The sequence below is a fragment of the Pseudonaja textilis genome, chromosome 1 (assembly GCF_049901715.1).
Source record: "Pseudonaja textilis isolate UNSWEBS1 chromosome 1, rPseTex1.2, whole genome shotgun sequence".
NCBI lineage: Eukaryota > Metazoa > Chordata > Lepidosauria > Squamata > Elapidae > Pseudonaja > Pseudonaja textilis.
Genome location: NC_141990.1, coordinates 89,381,942 through 89,398,758, shown reverse-complemented (window position 1 = coordinate 89,398,758; position 16,817 = coordinate 89,381,942). Strand labels below are relative to the sequence as shown.

The window sequence follows — 16,817 nt, the reverse complement described above, 5'->3', positions numbered from 1 at the left end:
CAGCTTGTATTTTATTTTCGGATTTTTTTGCCAATATGTAAGACAGAGCATTTATTTGTTGAGATTTGAAGTTGCCATTTGTTTGACCATTCTGATACACAGTCAAGATCTTTTTGAAGGGTAGCAGTATTGTCTGTGGTATTGAACAGCTTTACATCATCAGCGAAAAGAACGCAGTTGCTCTTAATATGATCACAGAGGTCATTTATGTAGAGTATGAAGAGAGTTGGTCCTAGAACACTGCCTTGGGGATACCACTATTGACAGGTACAGAATTTGATAGGATGCTCCCAATTTTGACCATTTGTTGTCTGTTTGACAGGAATGCTTCTATCCAGTTATGCAGTTGTCCAGAGATACCATAGGATTTTATTTTTAGGAGTAGTTTGTCATGTACCACTGAATCAAAGGCTTTACAGAAGTCTATGTAGATTGCATCTATTGTTTTGCCCTGATCAAGTTGTGTAGTCCATATGTTTTTGCAGTATAAGAGTTGCAGATTACAGGATAGTTTTTTTCTGAAACCAAATTGTTTATTGGAGAGTATGTTGTTTGTCTCTAAGTGGAGGATGATGGATTGGTTAATAATTGATTCCATGACTTTACAGGTGACGCAGCATAAGGAGATTGGTCTGTAATTTTCAACTAGGCAAGGGTCTCCCTTTTTGAAGATGGTGATGACTGTGGCTTGTGACCATAGGTTAGGCAAGGAACTGGTCCTGAAAGATTTTTCAAAGATTATGCTTAGAGGTTCTGCTATGGCAGTGGATAGCTTTTTTAAAAAATAGGCACATATTCCCTCTGGTCCAATAGATAGAGATGGTTTTAGATTGCATAGTGCTTTTTCAACATTGTCTTCTGTAAAATCGATATGTATTAGATCATTGTAGTTATCTGTGGTTCGGCTAGGAAATACTGGGCATGATCCATTGCTGTTTACAAATACTGAGCCAAAAAATGTGTTAAAGATGTTGGCTTTAATGGTGTCGTCATTGCAGTCTTTACCATTAGGTCCTATCAGGGGTGGGATGGACCTTGAATCTTTTAGTTTGTTGTTTACAAAATTGTAAAAAGCACTGGTGGAATTGGTGCTTAGAAGGTTTTCCTCTTGTTTAATGTGATAATTGGTGCATTCGGTCTTTATTTGGTGGCATAAATTTTTGTATTGGCTTTTGAAATTGGCAACGTGACCAGATTTGTTTTTCCGCCAGAGTGATCTCTTTTTGGATTGAAGTTTCCTTATTGTTATGGGCAATCTGTTTTTTTGTTTTGTTTTGGAAGTTGTTGTTGGTACATATAGTACCAATATAGTACCAATAAAGTAGTTTTCTCTGCAAAAACAGCACCATCTCCATCAGTTTCTTACATGGGGCATGGATGCTATACTAAAATCTGAATATCACCTTTATTAAAATGCTAATACTGAGGCCTAAAATTCCAAGTAACACTATTGTTTCTTTTGCTGCTCCACAGCTTTGTGGTGGATGAAATGAATGAAAAAAAATGGACATTGCTTTGAAAAGTACCATGACTCATATAGACAAGGGAATAACATCTGGATTCCCAGAATTTTCAAGGGTGAAGAAAGTTCATTGCATCATTTGAAGTATTCATTTGGATCCTGTGCATGTTGGAATATTGATAATCTTTCACTTTGGCTTTTCTCTTTAGCTACCAGAAACGTTAGAAAATAGATATAATTTCTATGCCAGGGCTAATATTTTCCAACCACAGAATATTGACCACATGAAAGGAAATCAAATCATGAAGGCCTGGCTCATGGTGTGGTGGAGGTAGGATGTGGAGAGTCTTTTTCATACCATCTTCCAAAAAGAGCTGCCACTAAAAGTGGTTTTGACAGGCCTGTCTCACTTATCATCTGTCCATCAGGCAAAACCTGGAGGTTAAAAAAAAAGTATACATTTAAAAATCACATGTGCAAAAACTTTTATTGGAGAAGGAATGTGCTTGAGAATACAGACAGCTTAATCACTGAAAATTAAGCACAGCAGCTTCCAATCAGGATTTTTTAAATTTATTTTTTTGCCTTATGTAGTTTGCCATCTGAATTTCAAAACAATCCAGTTTCATCAACCTCTACTGTTGCCTGTTCCAAATAAAGATAGCATTGGTATAAAGATAGCATTGGAAGCTGCTGTGCACTTGGATCTTGGAGGGAAAATGGCCTGGTTTGTTTGAGGCCTCTATGATTTATAATCCTGGTATTTTGGGGGCCAGAATTACAGGTGATATTTGGCAGAGATGTTTTGTCACAAATTACAGCATAAGCACATAGTGGACAAGGGTTAGAACTCAGTTCAAATATGAAGCCAGACTTGAGGATAGGGTTACTCTTTGCTTCTCAATCTAGGCCTAAACTATAGCATGGACCCTAGATGGCAGCAGAAGTACCTGAAGGTTATAGTAAAGAAAAAACATACTTAATTATACATGTATTAACAGCAGCTAGAATTGTATTTGCTCAAAATTCTAAAAGTGATAATACTGATAGAGGAAAAAGTAATTGAAAAAAATATTTGAATGTGCAGAAATGAATAGATTAATACTAGCAATCAAAGAAAAAGAAGAACCTGAATATTACATGGTATGAGATTTGTTTTATCAATGGTTAGAAAATAAAATAAATTAGAAGGGATTAGATGTATTTATAAAGCAATAAGACAAACTAGTGTAATAGATATACTGGATATTACTTATATATATGGGAATGTGATTATTGTTATATTGTTATATTGATAAGAAGAATATTATTAGTAATTGTTAAGCACATGAAATATGTACTTAATCGACACATCTTTAGATAGATAGATAGATAGATAGATAGATAGATAGATAGATAGATAGATAGATAGATAGATAGATAGATAGAAACAGAAGCGTCCTTTAGCAGTACACGGTCAAACACTCTTTATTATAAGCTTAGGAATTAAGAACACAGGGACTCAGTTTGTCTTTTGTGGCTGAATAATTTAGTATACAATCATAGAGAACAAGCACAGGAGGTCCATGGGCTAGTCCACTCCAATGTAGCCTGCTTTAAGATGAAACCCTTACTCCTTCCACCAAAAGCTGTTCCTCACCCACCACTGTCATGTCCCCATTGGATCCCAGTTCAGAGGAAAAGAAGGAGTTGGAACCAGGGGAACCAGGACCATCCGATCGGGATGGCACATCTCTTGTGGAATGTTTGGAGAGGCCAGGGGCTAAGAACAATGCCGTCCCAGGCTCCTCAGGCATTAGGAGAGGTGAGTAGACCAGACAGGAGTGCCTGCCCTCACAGACATGGGGGAGGATCAGCTGCAGACAGGCCATGATTATGGGAAGCAGCAGATCCCTCTGATGTGGAACAGCTACCTCCCCTACTTGATCCAAGGACAAAGAGATTAGAGCAGAGGCAAACTCAAAGGAAGTCTGTAAGCTGCTCAGGAGAAAGTCACCCTGCCTCTCTTCACATGGAATATCCCTGACTTGGATTGACTTCAGCAGAGGCTTTGGGGAGGGGGATATTGTCTTTGTCAGGAACAGTTGTTTGCCATGGCATGCACTGCCCCAGTCTTGGAAAAACTCAACCTCGACTCATGTTTCTGTCGGTGCTTTGCCTTGTGGACTTGCCTTGCCCTGTGCACTTGCCTGTGTCTCATGGACTTACCTTGACTCTGAACCATGTCCTTTGAACTTGCACCTTGTCTTTGGACTTCTCTCTGCCTTTATGAATTGGTTTTGTTGCTTTTCGGCTTTTGTTTGTGGGACTGTGGGTGGCTGCCTTCAGGGAAGTTTGGGGTGGAGCCTTACTGGCTTTTGTAGGGCCTTTTGTTGTGGAATTTAAGAGAGCAATAAAGGACTCTATCAAAGTCTGTCTCTGCTTAGGCAGTCTGGGTCATGACACACTATTGGTCTTCCAGGAGTTGCTTGCTGGATATAATGGGCGCTAGCCTTCTTCACTGAGGAAAAATAGTATATTGGATGAATCACATGGCAGAGTGGTCAACTAGTGATATTAGAAAAAAACGGTTGTCCTCCATAGAGACTGGTGAAATTGCAGATATGTTTTTAACATAATCACAACACCATTAATGTAACAGCTTATGTATTTTACAAGTGGCTTATTTTTTAACCTAAATGCATCTCAAGAAGCCAATATATGCTTGCTGAAGTTTGAAACTTACCTTAAATTCTCCAGGAGCCAGCTGGGTCCCACTGAGCAGCACTTCAGGAAACACATAATTAGTGTTAAATGAGCCACTGAGGGAAAAGAAATTGAACTTGGTAGCAGCAGTATCAACTCGCTGGCCACACGATTTCAGATCTGTGCTCTTACACTTCAGGAGTGTGCAGATCTACAGTCAGAGAGTGGAAAAAGACTTATGTGGAATTAGGTCCTCCAGAATTATAGGAGAAACAGCCTATGTTTTCCCCAGCAGTTGGAACAGCCTACTATCACTAAATAGAATAGAATAGAATAGAATTCTTTATTGGCCAAGTGTGATTGGACACACATGGAATTTCTCTTGGTGCAAATGCTCTCAGTATATATTAAAAAAAGATACATTCGTCAAGAGTCAAATACATTAAAATTGTTTTTACTTCCATTTCTTCGATTGAGAAGATTCCCAGAGGGATTCATACAACCTCACGCAATATAGGACAGTCTATGTTCAGGAGACTGCAAAAACTAAAAGGAAAAGAGCAAAAGAGCAAAGAGGAAAAGAGACCGTTTGACACAAGCCCTTCAATATTATTTTGTAAGCCATCCTTTACAAATCGTATGGCATATTCCTCTCCTCAGGATCCCCTGACTCTTTCAGATATAATGAAGCTATTAGGAATAGTTCATTTTTTATTTCAGCCTTTTACCTAGAAAAGGATTGTTCTTTGAGAACTGTCATACCTCACACTCTTTTATAATCATCTCATAGAATGGTTATGATTAAAATATGTCTGTTTCTAGAACAGTGCATGTTATAACCCAGCTCTGTGAGCTGTATTGGTTGCCAGTTTGCTTCCAGGCCCAATTCAAGGTGTTGGTCTTTCAGCTTTAAAGACCACCCTGGCATGGGATCTGGTTATCTGAGGGACGACCTATTCCCAATTACTGTATGACCTGTATTGCCCAACTCATCATTTTGGAAGGCCCTCAACACCTAATTATCTCAACAGGCCCGAGGCTCTCTGGGAACCAGAGATTTGCTTAAATGGCTCCATTGTTGAGATGGCCATTTGTATCTTCTCTTTGCCTAGAGGTTTTCTATATTCGTTTTTTATACTATTTATTTATTAATGTAGATTTCTATATATTTTTATATGTGTGGTTTTCATCTGATTGTTATGCACTAATCCAGAGTCACTTCTGTCAGCTGTACAAATCTGATAAATAAATAAATAAACATGGAGAACGGATGGAAGAATGTTCCTTTTTTGTGAGTGTTGTTCATGTGCATGTAGCCTTTGTCGCACTGAAAGTTTTTTCCCCCCTTCAATTCATAGAAAGTACTTTATCATAGAAAGTTTCTCCCCTTTCATTCAGTAGTAGTAAGTATTTTATTGAGGTCAGCCCTACCCCGAGGCAGTGAAGCAGATGTTTCAGGCATCTGATATTAACACTGAACGTCAAAGCTATTTATATGCCATTTGGCTTTTGCTGACTTTCTAAATAGCCTGCTGCCTTTCATTGTGGTAAAAGATGCTGGTAAAAAAGACAGTTTAATTGGAAATCTAACTGTTGACAACATGCCTTAGTCAGAACAATACCCTGGTCCAGTTCAGATATGGATCCCTGCTCTTCTCCCTTCCATACACAAAGGTCCCACAACCCATCATGCTTCACCAAGTCATTTACCTGCAAATAATATTCTCCTTCAATCACATGAAGCCCATCAAAAACACCCAAGGCATAAACTTCATCCTGTTGCTTCTCTGCCATACTATAATTCAAATAACAGCAGAGGTTTTTCTGGCAGACGGTATAGTTTCCTGTCTCTTGCGATAGTTCGGTGAAGGTGAAATTATCAAAATAGATACTGTTGTGAAAGACTGGGCTCTGTGGTGACAAATGTTGAAGCCTTGATGCATGCAAGCTCCAGTTGAAAGGTGGAGGGTAGGTGGGAGAAAGACGGGGATGTGCTTCAATTTCTGCAACCAAGAGTTTGCCATTCTGACTTTCCATATCAAAGAGATATGCCTTTGGGCCATTGGGTGTAAAAATACCACTCCCTGTGAAAACAAAAGAGATGAACTGTTAATTATCCTACTGGTAGATCACAACTGGAATGCAACTTGTCAAGTTCTTGGTAGAAACTGGCCTATGAAAATTTTGCAAAACCTGAAACAAAGCCAGATTCATCCCTGGTGAGTAAATACAAGAGGCATTAATTTCAAACATGGATGATTCAAAATTTGAATCCTGATCAGTTCAGAAATCTGTTTGTTAAACAACTGTTCAGCTTCATGATCCTGTACTTGAAGGGTGTCCCTCAGAGAAGGAATAGCAAAAGGAATACAAGTAGTCCTCACTTACTGATAGAAGATGGGGGCAGAAAGTCTGTTGCTAAGGTGATGCAGTCATAAAGTGAAATGACTGTGCCAATCTACATCGGTTCATCAGTTCCAGCTGTGACCATTACGCAAATGCTATGTGGTTGTTAGGCGTGACTTCATGTGATCACTATGTGATCTCCTTCTGGCTTCCCCACTGACTTTGCTTTCAGGAAGCCAGAAGGGAAAGTTGTAAATGGTGATCACATAACCACAGTTCCCTTCAACATGGTAATTGTTAGCCAGTTATCAAATATCCAAATTATGATCATGAAATTGTGGGGATGCTGCAAAGGCCACAAATTCAAAGATAGGTTGTTTTTTTTTCAGTACCATTCAAGCATCAACTTCAAACAGTTGCTGAATGAGTGGCTGGTAAGTGAGGACTAATGAAATGCATCCAGTCCTGCCTTTGAAGAAAGCCCAATCTCTCCCATGTATCCAAATCAATACAGAAAAGTCACAAGAACGATCTGTGGAGCAATAATTCCAGATACCTAGAAATTCGGGTAGCCACAGATTTCAGGAAGTAGTATTTTTAAGCTAACTGTTGTGGTTAGCTGGCAGCAGGTGCAGATGGCTGAGGAGAGCGAGGACTCTGATGAGGGGCCAGGACTATCAGGGAGTGGACTGCTGCCTTTAGAGATTGTGGGGGCTGGCAGCAGTGACGAGGAAGTTCCCGAGGAGCCTGTGCCAAGTGCGTGTGCACGAAGGATTGCTCGGAGGAAAGAACAATTACAGCAGCACAGGCGACTCAGGAGTAAGGCTGCAAGGTAATGGTCCCTCCCTCAAGAGATAAAAGCCAGGTTTGGAAAAGTGTTCTTTGCAAAAAAGCAAAGAAGCTCTTAAACTCAACTGGTGGATATCTTAGTTCGTGTTTGGAGAATTTTGTAAATTAGTTCTTATCGCTGGGTTTTTGGCAGCCTTGATAAACAACTTGGCAAGGCTCTTTCTTATTGGAGATAATTAGTTGAAAGCAGCCTTCAGAACAGAATTTGTTATTAAATCTTAAAAGGTGAGGGCTGCTGCATTTGTCTGTGTTTGCTCTTTGGGAACCCGGTTGGGTCAGAACACTAACTTCAAAAGTGATGTGGTCTGGTATGGCATTCATTTTTGTCAACTTTATCATTCTCCTGGAATAATAAAAAATGGAGTTTTTAAAGTTTTTAAAAGGTTATTTTTTTTTGTCGATCTAATGTTTTGTTCCACAGCTCTAGCCAGTGCCTGAATTCATTTTGTATAGCCCTTTATAGCTTCCTCTAATTGAACCATTGAATTTTATCACTATGGCTGATAAAAATCAGAAACAGTTTTTCTAGTGATTCAATATTTTAGTATATATGATACATAATGAACCTTAATAATAAATAACACCCTTCAAAAAAAAAACTCCTAGACTTGTCTATGTTTCTGTGATGCCTCTTTATATGTTTATGCAACTGCACTATCTAAGACCAATAATGAATTAAGAGTTGGAGCCAACAGGAGATTGTTTCTCCCTGGAGGCCTGAATTAGTTTAAATTTTGACATTGAAACCATCTTGGCATGTTCATAATTTATATTTGGCTAGAGCAATTTTCAAATGCCATTATTTAACAGTCAGGCAGGGTTTTATAAAATGGGAGTGAATTGAAGCTATTTTCTTCCAATTTTTCCCTCTCTGTGTTCTTCAGACTTTGTCCCCATTGTGCTGACTCACTTCCCCTTTTTTTCTTTTCATTCTATCAACATAGTCTCTATCGTATTATGCTGAGTCACTTCCAAGTTGCTATTTCCCCATTTCAATGTTTTGCTATATTGTATTCATTTAAAACAGTTATACAGCCACCCATCTAATAACCAACTCTAGGCAGCTCCCAATCAAAAGTTAAAACAGAATAATAGCCCTATTAAAACTATAAAATTAAGCACATTAAAAACATTGAAAGCAACAAAAATCTGGCATCAAATCAAATGTATCACACCATCTCTCATCATTAAACTAGTAATAGCAATAGCACTTAGACTTATATACCACTTCATAGTGCTTTATAGCTCTCTCTAAATGGTTTTACAGAGCCAGCCTATTGCCCCCAACAATCTGAGCCCTCATTTTACTAACCTTGGAATATTCAGCAGCAAAAATAAATTTTGTTTTCCACTGTGTTTGCCTATACATTATATGCTTATTTTATACATGTTGATAAGCCTCAGTAAATCACAACGGTTGGATAGATTCCCATTACATGCTAAGCCATGAACTATGGTTCTAAAGCATTAAAGCTGCAAAGTAAGGCAAACAAACTACTTTATGATTTTCTGTGAGGTGAGAAGCCAGTCGTTAGTATATATACATTTATATGCATTATGCCTATTAAGATCTAATTTTAAACCAAGTATACAAAGATTGTAATTACCAGTAATGTCCAACCTGGGTTTGTGTATATTAGCTGCAAGGATATTCACACGCATTCCCATTGCCCAGGCTGCGTAATATTGAACAGCAGACAAAAGGGGTAGAGTATTTAACCAAGCAGTTGGAAAAAGGATGGTGTCCACCTTGAATTTTTCCACCAATGATACGGCAGGTTCACGAAAGTTAAGCATATCAGCGCAAGTGAAAACGCCAAACTTCCCAAAGGAGGTGTTGAAGTTGACAAACTGTGGCTCATTCGCAAAATTGAAATAGATTTCTGAGGCAAAAAGGTTGTACTAATTATAAAAAGGGGAGGGTGAGGAGAGAAAGAGAACGACAATTTATATCATTAGAAGAAAATTATTCCAATAAAATCAAGGACAAACACGTGTGATGCTGATATTTTTCTAGTAGATGTTTGTATTTTATTGCTTTCCTTTACAATTAAAAAAACAACAACAAGTGAAAACTAAGGTCTTAACAATAACTGGATTTTATATTCTTAAAATGAAGAGGTTAGCCACTGATTGTTTCATGCTTCAAGCAGCACCTGGAGCAATCCTTGCTCCTGGAAGCTCTTATGGAAAAGTCTGGTGAGATTATTTGTTTGTTTTAATCCAAATACAGCAGCATTACTTTATATTTTGTACCATGTTTACACAGAACACTCTCTGCTATCATGTTTAGACAGCAACTAATGGACATTACAACATTTGAAGCCTATATTAGTGACTTTAATAATAGTTACCTTGTGATAACGGGCCAGAAACTTTCCTTCTGAATCATAAACAACATTGGTATTGTACTGATAGCGACCATCACTGGGACACTTAGGATCACTGGAGTTGCACGGTTTCTTGTCGCCCATGTTGGCAACCACATAGATGCCATAATTCTTTGCCATGCAACTAAGCCTTTTCTGCACTGGGTTAAATCCAAACCTAAAATGGAAAGGAAGAATCAAATGAGAAAGGCAGTATCTAGGAACTAGCAATCTGGTAGATCAATCCACAGTGCATAGATACTAGCTTGGTAAAATGCATTTTGAGTAAGAACAAACAAAGAACATATTTTCAAGGAAATCCTAAGCAAAATAATATATGGATGTCTTACTATCAATATATCAATGGTAGCTAGAAAAGTGACCCCAAAGAAAGAGGCAAATTTACTATCTGTAGCTGATACATAATTTGTATAACCGTTTATGTCTTCATAATATATATCAAGATTGGGGCCTTGTTTTATTCTTTTGCATTGTATACATATTCTGCATACTACTAAAACTCTCATCATCCTCTTTAACTAGGTAAAACATTACATTAGTCTGCTAATAGTTCTAGATTGGCAATTCTTAGAATTTCTAGTCAGGCTGTCCTGATGGAGGAATTCTGAGAGTTACAAGACCCATACTTCTGGGTGACCCTTGGCCTCTGGCCAGGTCACCGTTGACCAGAATTATAGAGTAAACTAATATTATAACATCCCTGACAGCCCTAAGACAGAACTGGCTATGACCTTGATATTCATCCACACTGTTGAGCTTTAGTTACTCATCTCAACTGAGGGCAACATTTTACTTAATATTATCTATAAAATATTTTCCTGAAAATGATAAAATGGGGACAAGCAGGTTTTTTGTTTTGAAGGTTTAGTTGCACTGATGCCATATAGCTTGGATTGTAACAGTGGTGCGCTGAAGCTTATTTGTATCTGGAAGTTTTCTTTTGAGCCTATTGATAACATAGCCACCACGCCTAGTGTGCCAATTGGTTGTTCCAGAGTTAGGGGTTTGGCAGCGGTAATGAAGAACTGGTTCTTAAGCATTCAGCACACATCATTGCCTGTAAGTGACTGACCATGTAAAACAGGGAGTGTCTGCTGTTGTATCACTGTGACCTTTTATTAATAAAGTGACTCAAATTCACTGAATTCTTGACTGTGCCTGGGTAGGGACTTGTTTTGCCCTGTGAACTCTGATGAGGCAGGTAGGGTGTTCTCTGATATGAACTCTGGATTGCATACACACTCCTTTAGCTTCTTCAGGAGTGGGGAGGGGGAAGTAGCTAGATCTAGGAGGTATTGTTACTTCATTAGGAGAGGGGCAGGGGTGGGATTCTACAGGTTTGCACCTGTCCGCTAGAACCGGTTGTTAACATTCTAAGCATTTCGGAGAACCGGTTGTTAGAAGAAATTACTGGTCTAATCCTGTAAGGAAGGTAGGAAGGAAACATTCTGGTATTGCTTACAGAAACTGCCTCTCCCTTTACCCTTATTACATTCTTGGCAGGACTGGACTTTCTGTCTCTGGAACGTCTCTGGAGGTTTTTTTTCCTCCTTTGCTGGTACTTTGCTTGTGTCGAGTGACCATTCAAAGTTACAATGGCACTGAAAAAAGTGACTTATGACCCTTTTTCACACTTACGACTGTTGCAGCATCCCCACAGTCACGAGAGGCCAAGCGAGGAGATGCGTGCCTCGATGTGAATGATATTGAGTTGGCCACGCCCAGCCAATAACATGAGCACCAAACCACGTCCACCAACTGAACCATGCCCACAGAACCGGTTGGTAAAAAAATTGAATCCCACACCTGGAGTGGGGGTCATATTGTTCATCACCTTGAAGTTGGCAGTGGATTGGCCCCTGGTGAAGCGAACGTCCCTGGATTCAGCTATACTGGACAATTAAAATCCTACCTCCACCCTACTTTTTTCTAGGAAAGGCTGCTGGGAAGGTGGTAGAACTTGAATTACAGGGTTCACTAAAGGGAATAAATTGTCTGGATTCCTTTGTTGTTGTTAGTTGCAAAGTCGTGTCTGACCCATCGCGATCCCATGGACAATGTTCCTCCAGGCCTTCCTGTCCTCTGATATCTTCTGGAGTCCATTTAAGCTCACGCCTACTGCTTCAACGACTCCATCCAGCCACCTCATTCTCTGTCGTCCCTTTCTTCTATTGCTCTCAATCATTCCCAGCATTAGGCTCTCCTCCAGTGAGTCCTACCTTCTCATTAGGTGGCCAAAGTATTTGAGATTCAACTTCAAGATCTGGCCTTCTAAAGAGCAGTCAGGGTTGATCTCCTCTAGGACTGACCAGTTTAATTGCTTTGCAGTCCAAGGGACTCGCAGGAGTCTTCTCCAGCACTACAGTTCAAAGGCCTCAATTCTTTGGCTCTCAGCCTTTCTTATGGTCCAACTTTCACAGCCATACTTTGCAACTGGGAAAACCATAGCCGTGACTATACACAATTTTGTTGGCAGGGTGATGTCTCTGCTTTTTAGTATGTCTAGATTTGCCATAGCTTTCCTCCCCAGGAACAAGCGTATTTTAATTTCTTGGCTGCAGTCCCCATCTGTGGTGATCTTGAAGCCCAGGAAAACAAAATCTGTCACTACCTCCATTTCTTCCCCATCTATTTGCCAGGAATTGAGAGGGCTGGTTGCCATGATCTTAGTTTTCTTAATGTTGAGTTTCAAGCCAACTTTTGCACTCTCCATGTCACAATTCAGACCAGGGCATCAGATGGAGAAGGACTCAATTGTTTTGGTGGATGACGTCTCTGGTGGATGACATTTTTCAAGACCTAGACTGGGGAAATCTGCCCTTTCCAAACCAAACTCCTGGTTTGATTCCATTGAACATGGGATCCTTTTGAACTGTCTGCAAGAGTTAGCAGTAAAGAGTATTTTTCTATAATAATTCTGTTCTAAATATTTAACATCAGGTGGTGGGTGGCAGGGAACAAAAGTCCTCTCAGTGAACACAGCACTGTAAGGAGGGTCCCTATCACCTGTACTTTTTAACTTTTGCATAAAATTGTTGGAAGAGGCTACCCAGTGCTTTGGATTGAATCAGTGGTATAGAAAATAATGAAGATAACCTTGATGAATTTAAGATACATACAGAAGCTGCTGCTTAGGCAAAAGGGGATGAATTTTTTTTCATCAGAAGGTCCAGGTGATATTTGGAAATTGTACAGATACCCCCATTTTACTGGAGTGTAAGAAGAGGGATGCTGTGATTCGCCAGCAGCCTGTTCAGACAGCAGTGAATCGGACAGTAGGGAAGAATGGGGACCAGTCTGGGAGTCTGGAGAGCGTCCGATGCAGAGATCGGGCCAGGGCTATCTGGGAGTGGTGTGCTGACTCCGCAGCCTCCGGAGTCTGGCACCAGCGAGGCCGAGGAACAAGGGGAGCCTGTTCCCAGTGCACGTGTGCACAGAGCTGCTAGAAGGTAAGAGTAGCTGAGACAAAAGGGGCAACTTGGGAGTAAGGCATGGAGGTGATTGCCCCTCCCATAAGGTATAAAGGACATGCAAAGGTAGAGAAACCTTTGCAGGAAGCAAAGTCATTTGCGCTGTTCAGATTAATCCTTGAAGCTCTGTGTGGACTTCGTACTTCGGTTGGTTTTTTTATAATTCATTTGGCACTTCAGTTGTTGGCAGCAATTCAAAGGAGAGAAAGGTGGGTGCTTATTTTGGGGGACTGTTTGGGACTCATTACAGGCTGGGAATGAACATAATTCCCAGCGCTGAAATAAAACAAGCATTGTTTTAACTAAGTGTGTGCTTTATTACAGTCTCAGGAAGCTTTGGTCAGAACAAGAGAGGTGGTATAGATCGACCAGATTTTCAAAATTCTATTGTTATAGCCAGTCTCAATTCAAGTATCCTAAGCTTTCCTGTGGAGTTGATTTTATGGTCCAATTTGCCTAGTGGGACTGACATCTCTGCTGATAATATTCACATATGTCAACCCAGAATCAGTCTAGAAGTTCAGTGGACTCTTGATCTGGTGTCTACAGTCTGGGCGGGATAAAACAGGCTGAAGGTGAATTCCACAAAGAGAGGAATGCTGCTTGTTCAGAAAAACCTTTTAGCACTGCATCTGCTTGGGCCATAATATTCAGACAGGGAAGCGCTCTCCCCAAAGGAAATTAACTTGATTTTTACAGAGAATTATGCTCTCAGATATACAAAAGGGGCAGTAAACTAAGGAATTTAAAATATGACTATAATACATGGGAAAAGCTATTGCCGTACTGCCATCTAGTGACTGAAATCTGGGCAAACAAGTTTACAACTGCTTATCAATTCAGTCTGGAACAATATTTTAGAACTCCATAATTTTCAACATAAAATAATAAAAGAAATCCGTAAAATCTGTATGAAAGTTTTCTCTCTGAGACTTGTTTAATGACGGCAATATGCTTCCCAAGGAACCCAGCTTTAATAAATTTAAATACAGAAATGGTTTTTTTTTAAATGAGAAATTTCACCGGGAATCACTTGCAAAACTCACATTTTAACAGCATTTCCTAATTGCACATGCAATCTTACTCAAACAAAATTAAAGAAAAGCATAATAAAACATTTTATATATGAGGTAAATAAAGTTGTGTGGCTATTCTTAACTATCCAACCAGCTATAATTCTGCCTCTACAATACAAATACAAATTGGAATCACTGTTGTCTACGTACAAGAGCATCCGAAAAACCCACTGTTAGTTCACTATAAGAATGGAGAAGTGTGCTTATAAGTAACTGGCACTCATTATAGTACATTGTGTACCGAGTTTATTTATTAAATTTATATTGCTACCTATCACACTAGTCAAAGTGACTCTTCACTTTCAAGAAGGTTCTACTTAGATGGGATGAGATTACCTTTCTGGATCATTGCACGGAATCCAGTTTACTTCAGGATCTGGTATATCCTCAAGATAAGGATAAAGTGTTTTCCGAGTAAAGACCCACCCATAAATGCCATCTTCAGAGACCACAATGATGCGAGCTCCCTACAAAAAGAAGAACGCCAGTTCAGTTAAGAGATGCCATGCTTCCAAGAACAAAGAAGATGGAACTTACTAGCCCTGCATCTGTTGTACCTTTTCAGCTGCTGTTTTGATGGCTTCCTCTAAGATGTCTAGATTTCTGTTCATTAAATTCAGGGCTTCTTCTGGAGAGACAAGTTTTGGGGTGGGTCCTGTAAGTATAACAGCATGCTCATAGACGGCAGCAAGGAATGTTTCCACAGCAGAGGCCCCAAGAATAACCCCAGTCAGGAACACAATCCAAAGGTGAGGCTGGAAGGAAACCATCTTACAGAGCCTAATTCTGGCTCAGACTGAAACCAAATGGGAGGTCTGTTTAGCTTAATAAGAAGGGAGGGACGAAGTTATTTGGTGAGTGACAATTTCCCTGTTACATCACTAGCTACTCTAGGAGAAGAGTGTAAACACAGTGATTACCACATTACATGTTTTGTACCCAAACTTCCGGAAATTAGAAATATCTTTATTAAGAAATATATTAGAAGAGACAGAGGCAGCATTCAGTTCCTGAAATGAAGTCAGTTTGATCTACCTGACACTGTAAGTGGGAAATTCCCCATTTAGGTTTCAGAGACACTTGGCAGAAAAAGTCAACCAACTACTTTGTATTCCACAATCAGGTCAGAAACATAACTTTTCCTTAAAAATTACCAGAGAAAATAAGAAATGATATAGAGGTCCATTAAGCCAGTTTATCCTAGATTTCAGTAAATGGAGGGGGCACTTAACCTTCCCATTTAAGTTTAAGCAATAGCAATTTTCATTCATTCAGAAGGAAAAGGGAAATGTGTCATATTCATAAAAACCTGGTCACTGTTGTTGATACGTAATAGATTTTCTCCAAATCTGCTGTCAATATGGTCTTTTCCTCCCAACCATGTGGCAAAGCAGTGGCTATTTTGGTAATTAATAACCATAAAGCCCCATCAGGAAACAAAACTCCTTAATAAAGCCACCACATTCTGGGATATCATTGTACAACTCTTCTCACAGGCTGAACTTCGTTTGATTTGAAGGTGGTTAAATCTTTTCAATTTGCCAGCCTGATGCGGGACAAGGGAAGAACAAGCAACTACATCATGTTATTGAGGAAATATTACAAACAGACGTAATATATTTAGGGAAAGTCAGATCTTACATATTAGAGGCTAATGAATAGCCTCACCATAAAGACTTGACATAGATTGTCTCAGTTTTGGTCCTCAAAGTTTAGCATCCCAGTTTATAATCTGCTCCCCCTTTTTGCTAACATGCTCCTCTTTGTGGTATAATGCTCTTTTTAAAGTGGACAACCATGGCTTATTCAGCAAATCATAATTAATAAGCTTGACTTAGCAGCATAGATTTACTCACTGGGCAGGAGAATAAAACAGATGCAACAATTGTTTTCAAGAGCAAATACTGTTTTCAAGAAGAAAACAGCCAGGATCAATGCAGCGTGGGGCAAATGGAAGTCCGTCACGGGCGTCCTCTGTGACAAGAAGATGCCGATGCGCCTGAAGGCGAAAATCTATAACTCTGTGGTGCGCCCCGTGGCCATATACGGCGCAGAGTGCTGGCCGACGACCAAAGAAGTCGAAAGCAGACTCAGATAATGGAGATGCGAATGCTCCGATGGTCGGTAGGCCTCACCCTACCGATCGCGTCAGGAACGAAGAAGTGCGTAGACGGTTCAACGTCGTGCCCATCCCCACGGTCATGAGGCAGTCCGCCACGATGGTTCGCCACGTGAGCCGCGCCAAGGAAGAATCCATCATCAAATCTGTAATGAAGGTGACTGTCGGAGGAGCGAGACCGCGTGGTAGACCTAAACAACGCTGGATGGACACGATCAAGGCCGATCTAGAGATCGCGAAGGCAGACCCGACACACGTGGCAGACAGAGAGGTGTGGAAGCAGTACTCAAGGACATTAGCGGACCTCGCCCGAGCGCGAGACAAACACTGAAGAAAAAGAAGAAGAAGAAGAAGAAGAAGAAGAAGAAGAAGAAGAAGAAGAAAATTTTAAAAATAATATTTTAAAATAAAAAATAAAAA

General features: G+C 39.9%; 1 protein-coding gene across 1 annotated transcript; it reads right to left on the bottom strand.

Annotated features, from left to right (window-relative positions):
* Positions 1-1,605: 1,605 nt before the first annotated feature.
* LOC113439601 (pantetheinase-like) lies at positions 1,606-15,109 on the bottom strand. Its single transcript, XM_026705515.2, has 7 exons — positions 14,836-15,109; positions 14,615-14,745; positions 9,697-9,889; positions 8,950-9,244; positions 5,858-6,231; positions 4,188-4,358; positions 1,606-1,897 (listed from the first exon to the last, which is right to left on the bottom strand). The coding sequence occupies exons 1-7, from the start codon at positions 15,046-15,048 to the stop codon at positions 1,778-1,780; spliced, it is 1,497 nt and encodes a 498-aa protein (XP_026561300.2). The 5' UTR covers positions 15,049-15,109; the 3' UTR covers positions 1,606-1,777.
* Positions 15,110-16,817: the final 1,708 nt, after the last annotated feature.

What these genes read in the sequence shown, in the direction of transcription:
- LOC113439601 (XM_026705515.2), bottom strand. Translation starts at nt 15,048, where the DNA reads ATGGTTTCCTTCCAGCCTCACCTTTGGATTGTGTTCCTGACTGGGGTT. An exon ending in TCAAAACAGCAGCTGAAAAG is followed by an intron (nt 14,746 to 14,835) that starts GTACAACAGATG and finishes TTCTTTTTGTAG; the next exon opens with GGAGCTCGCATCATTGTGGT. An exon ending in TGGCTCCTGGAGAATTTAAG is followed by an intron (nt 1,898 to 4,187) that starts GTAAGTTTCAAA and finishes TTTAACCTCCAG; the next exon opens with GTTTTGCCTGATGGACAGAT.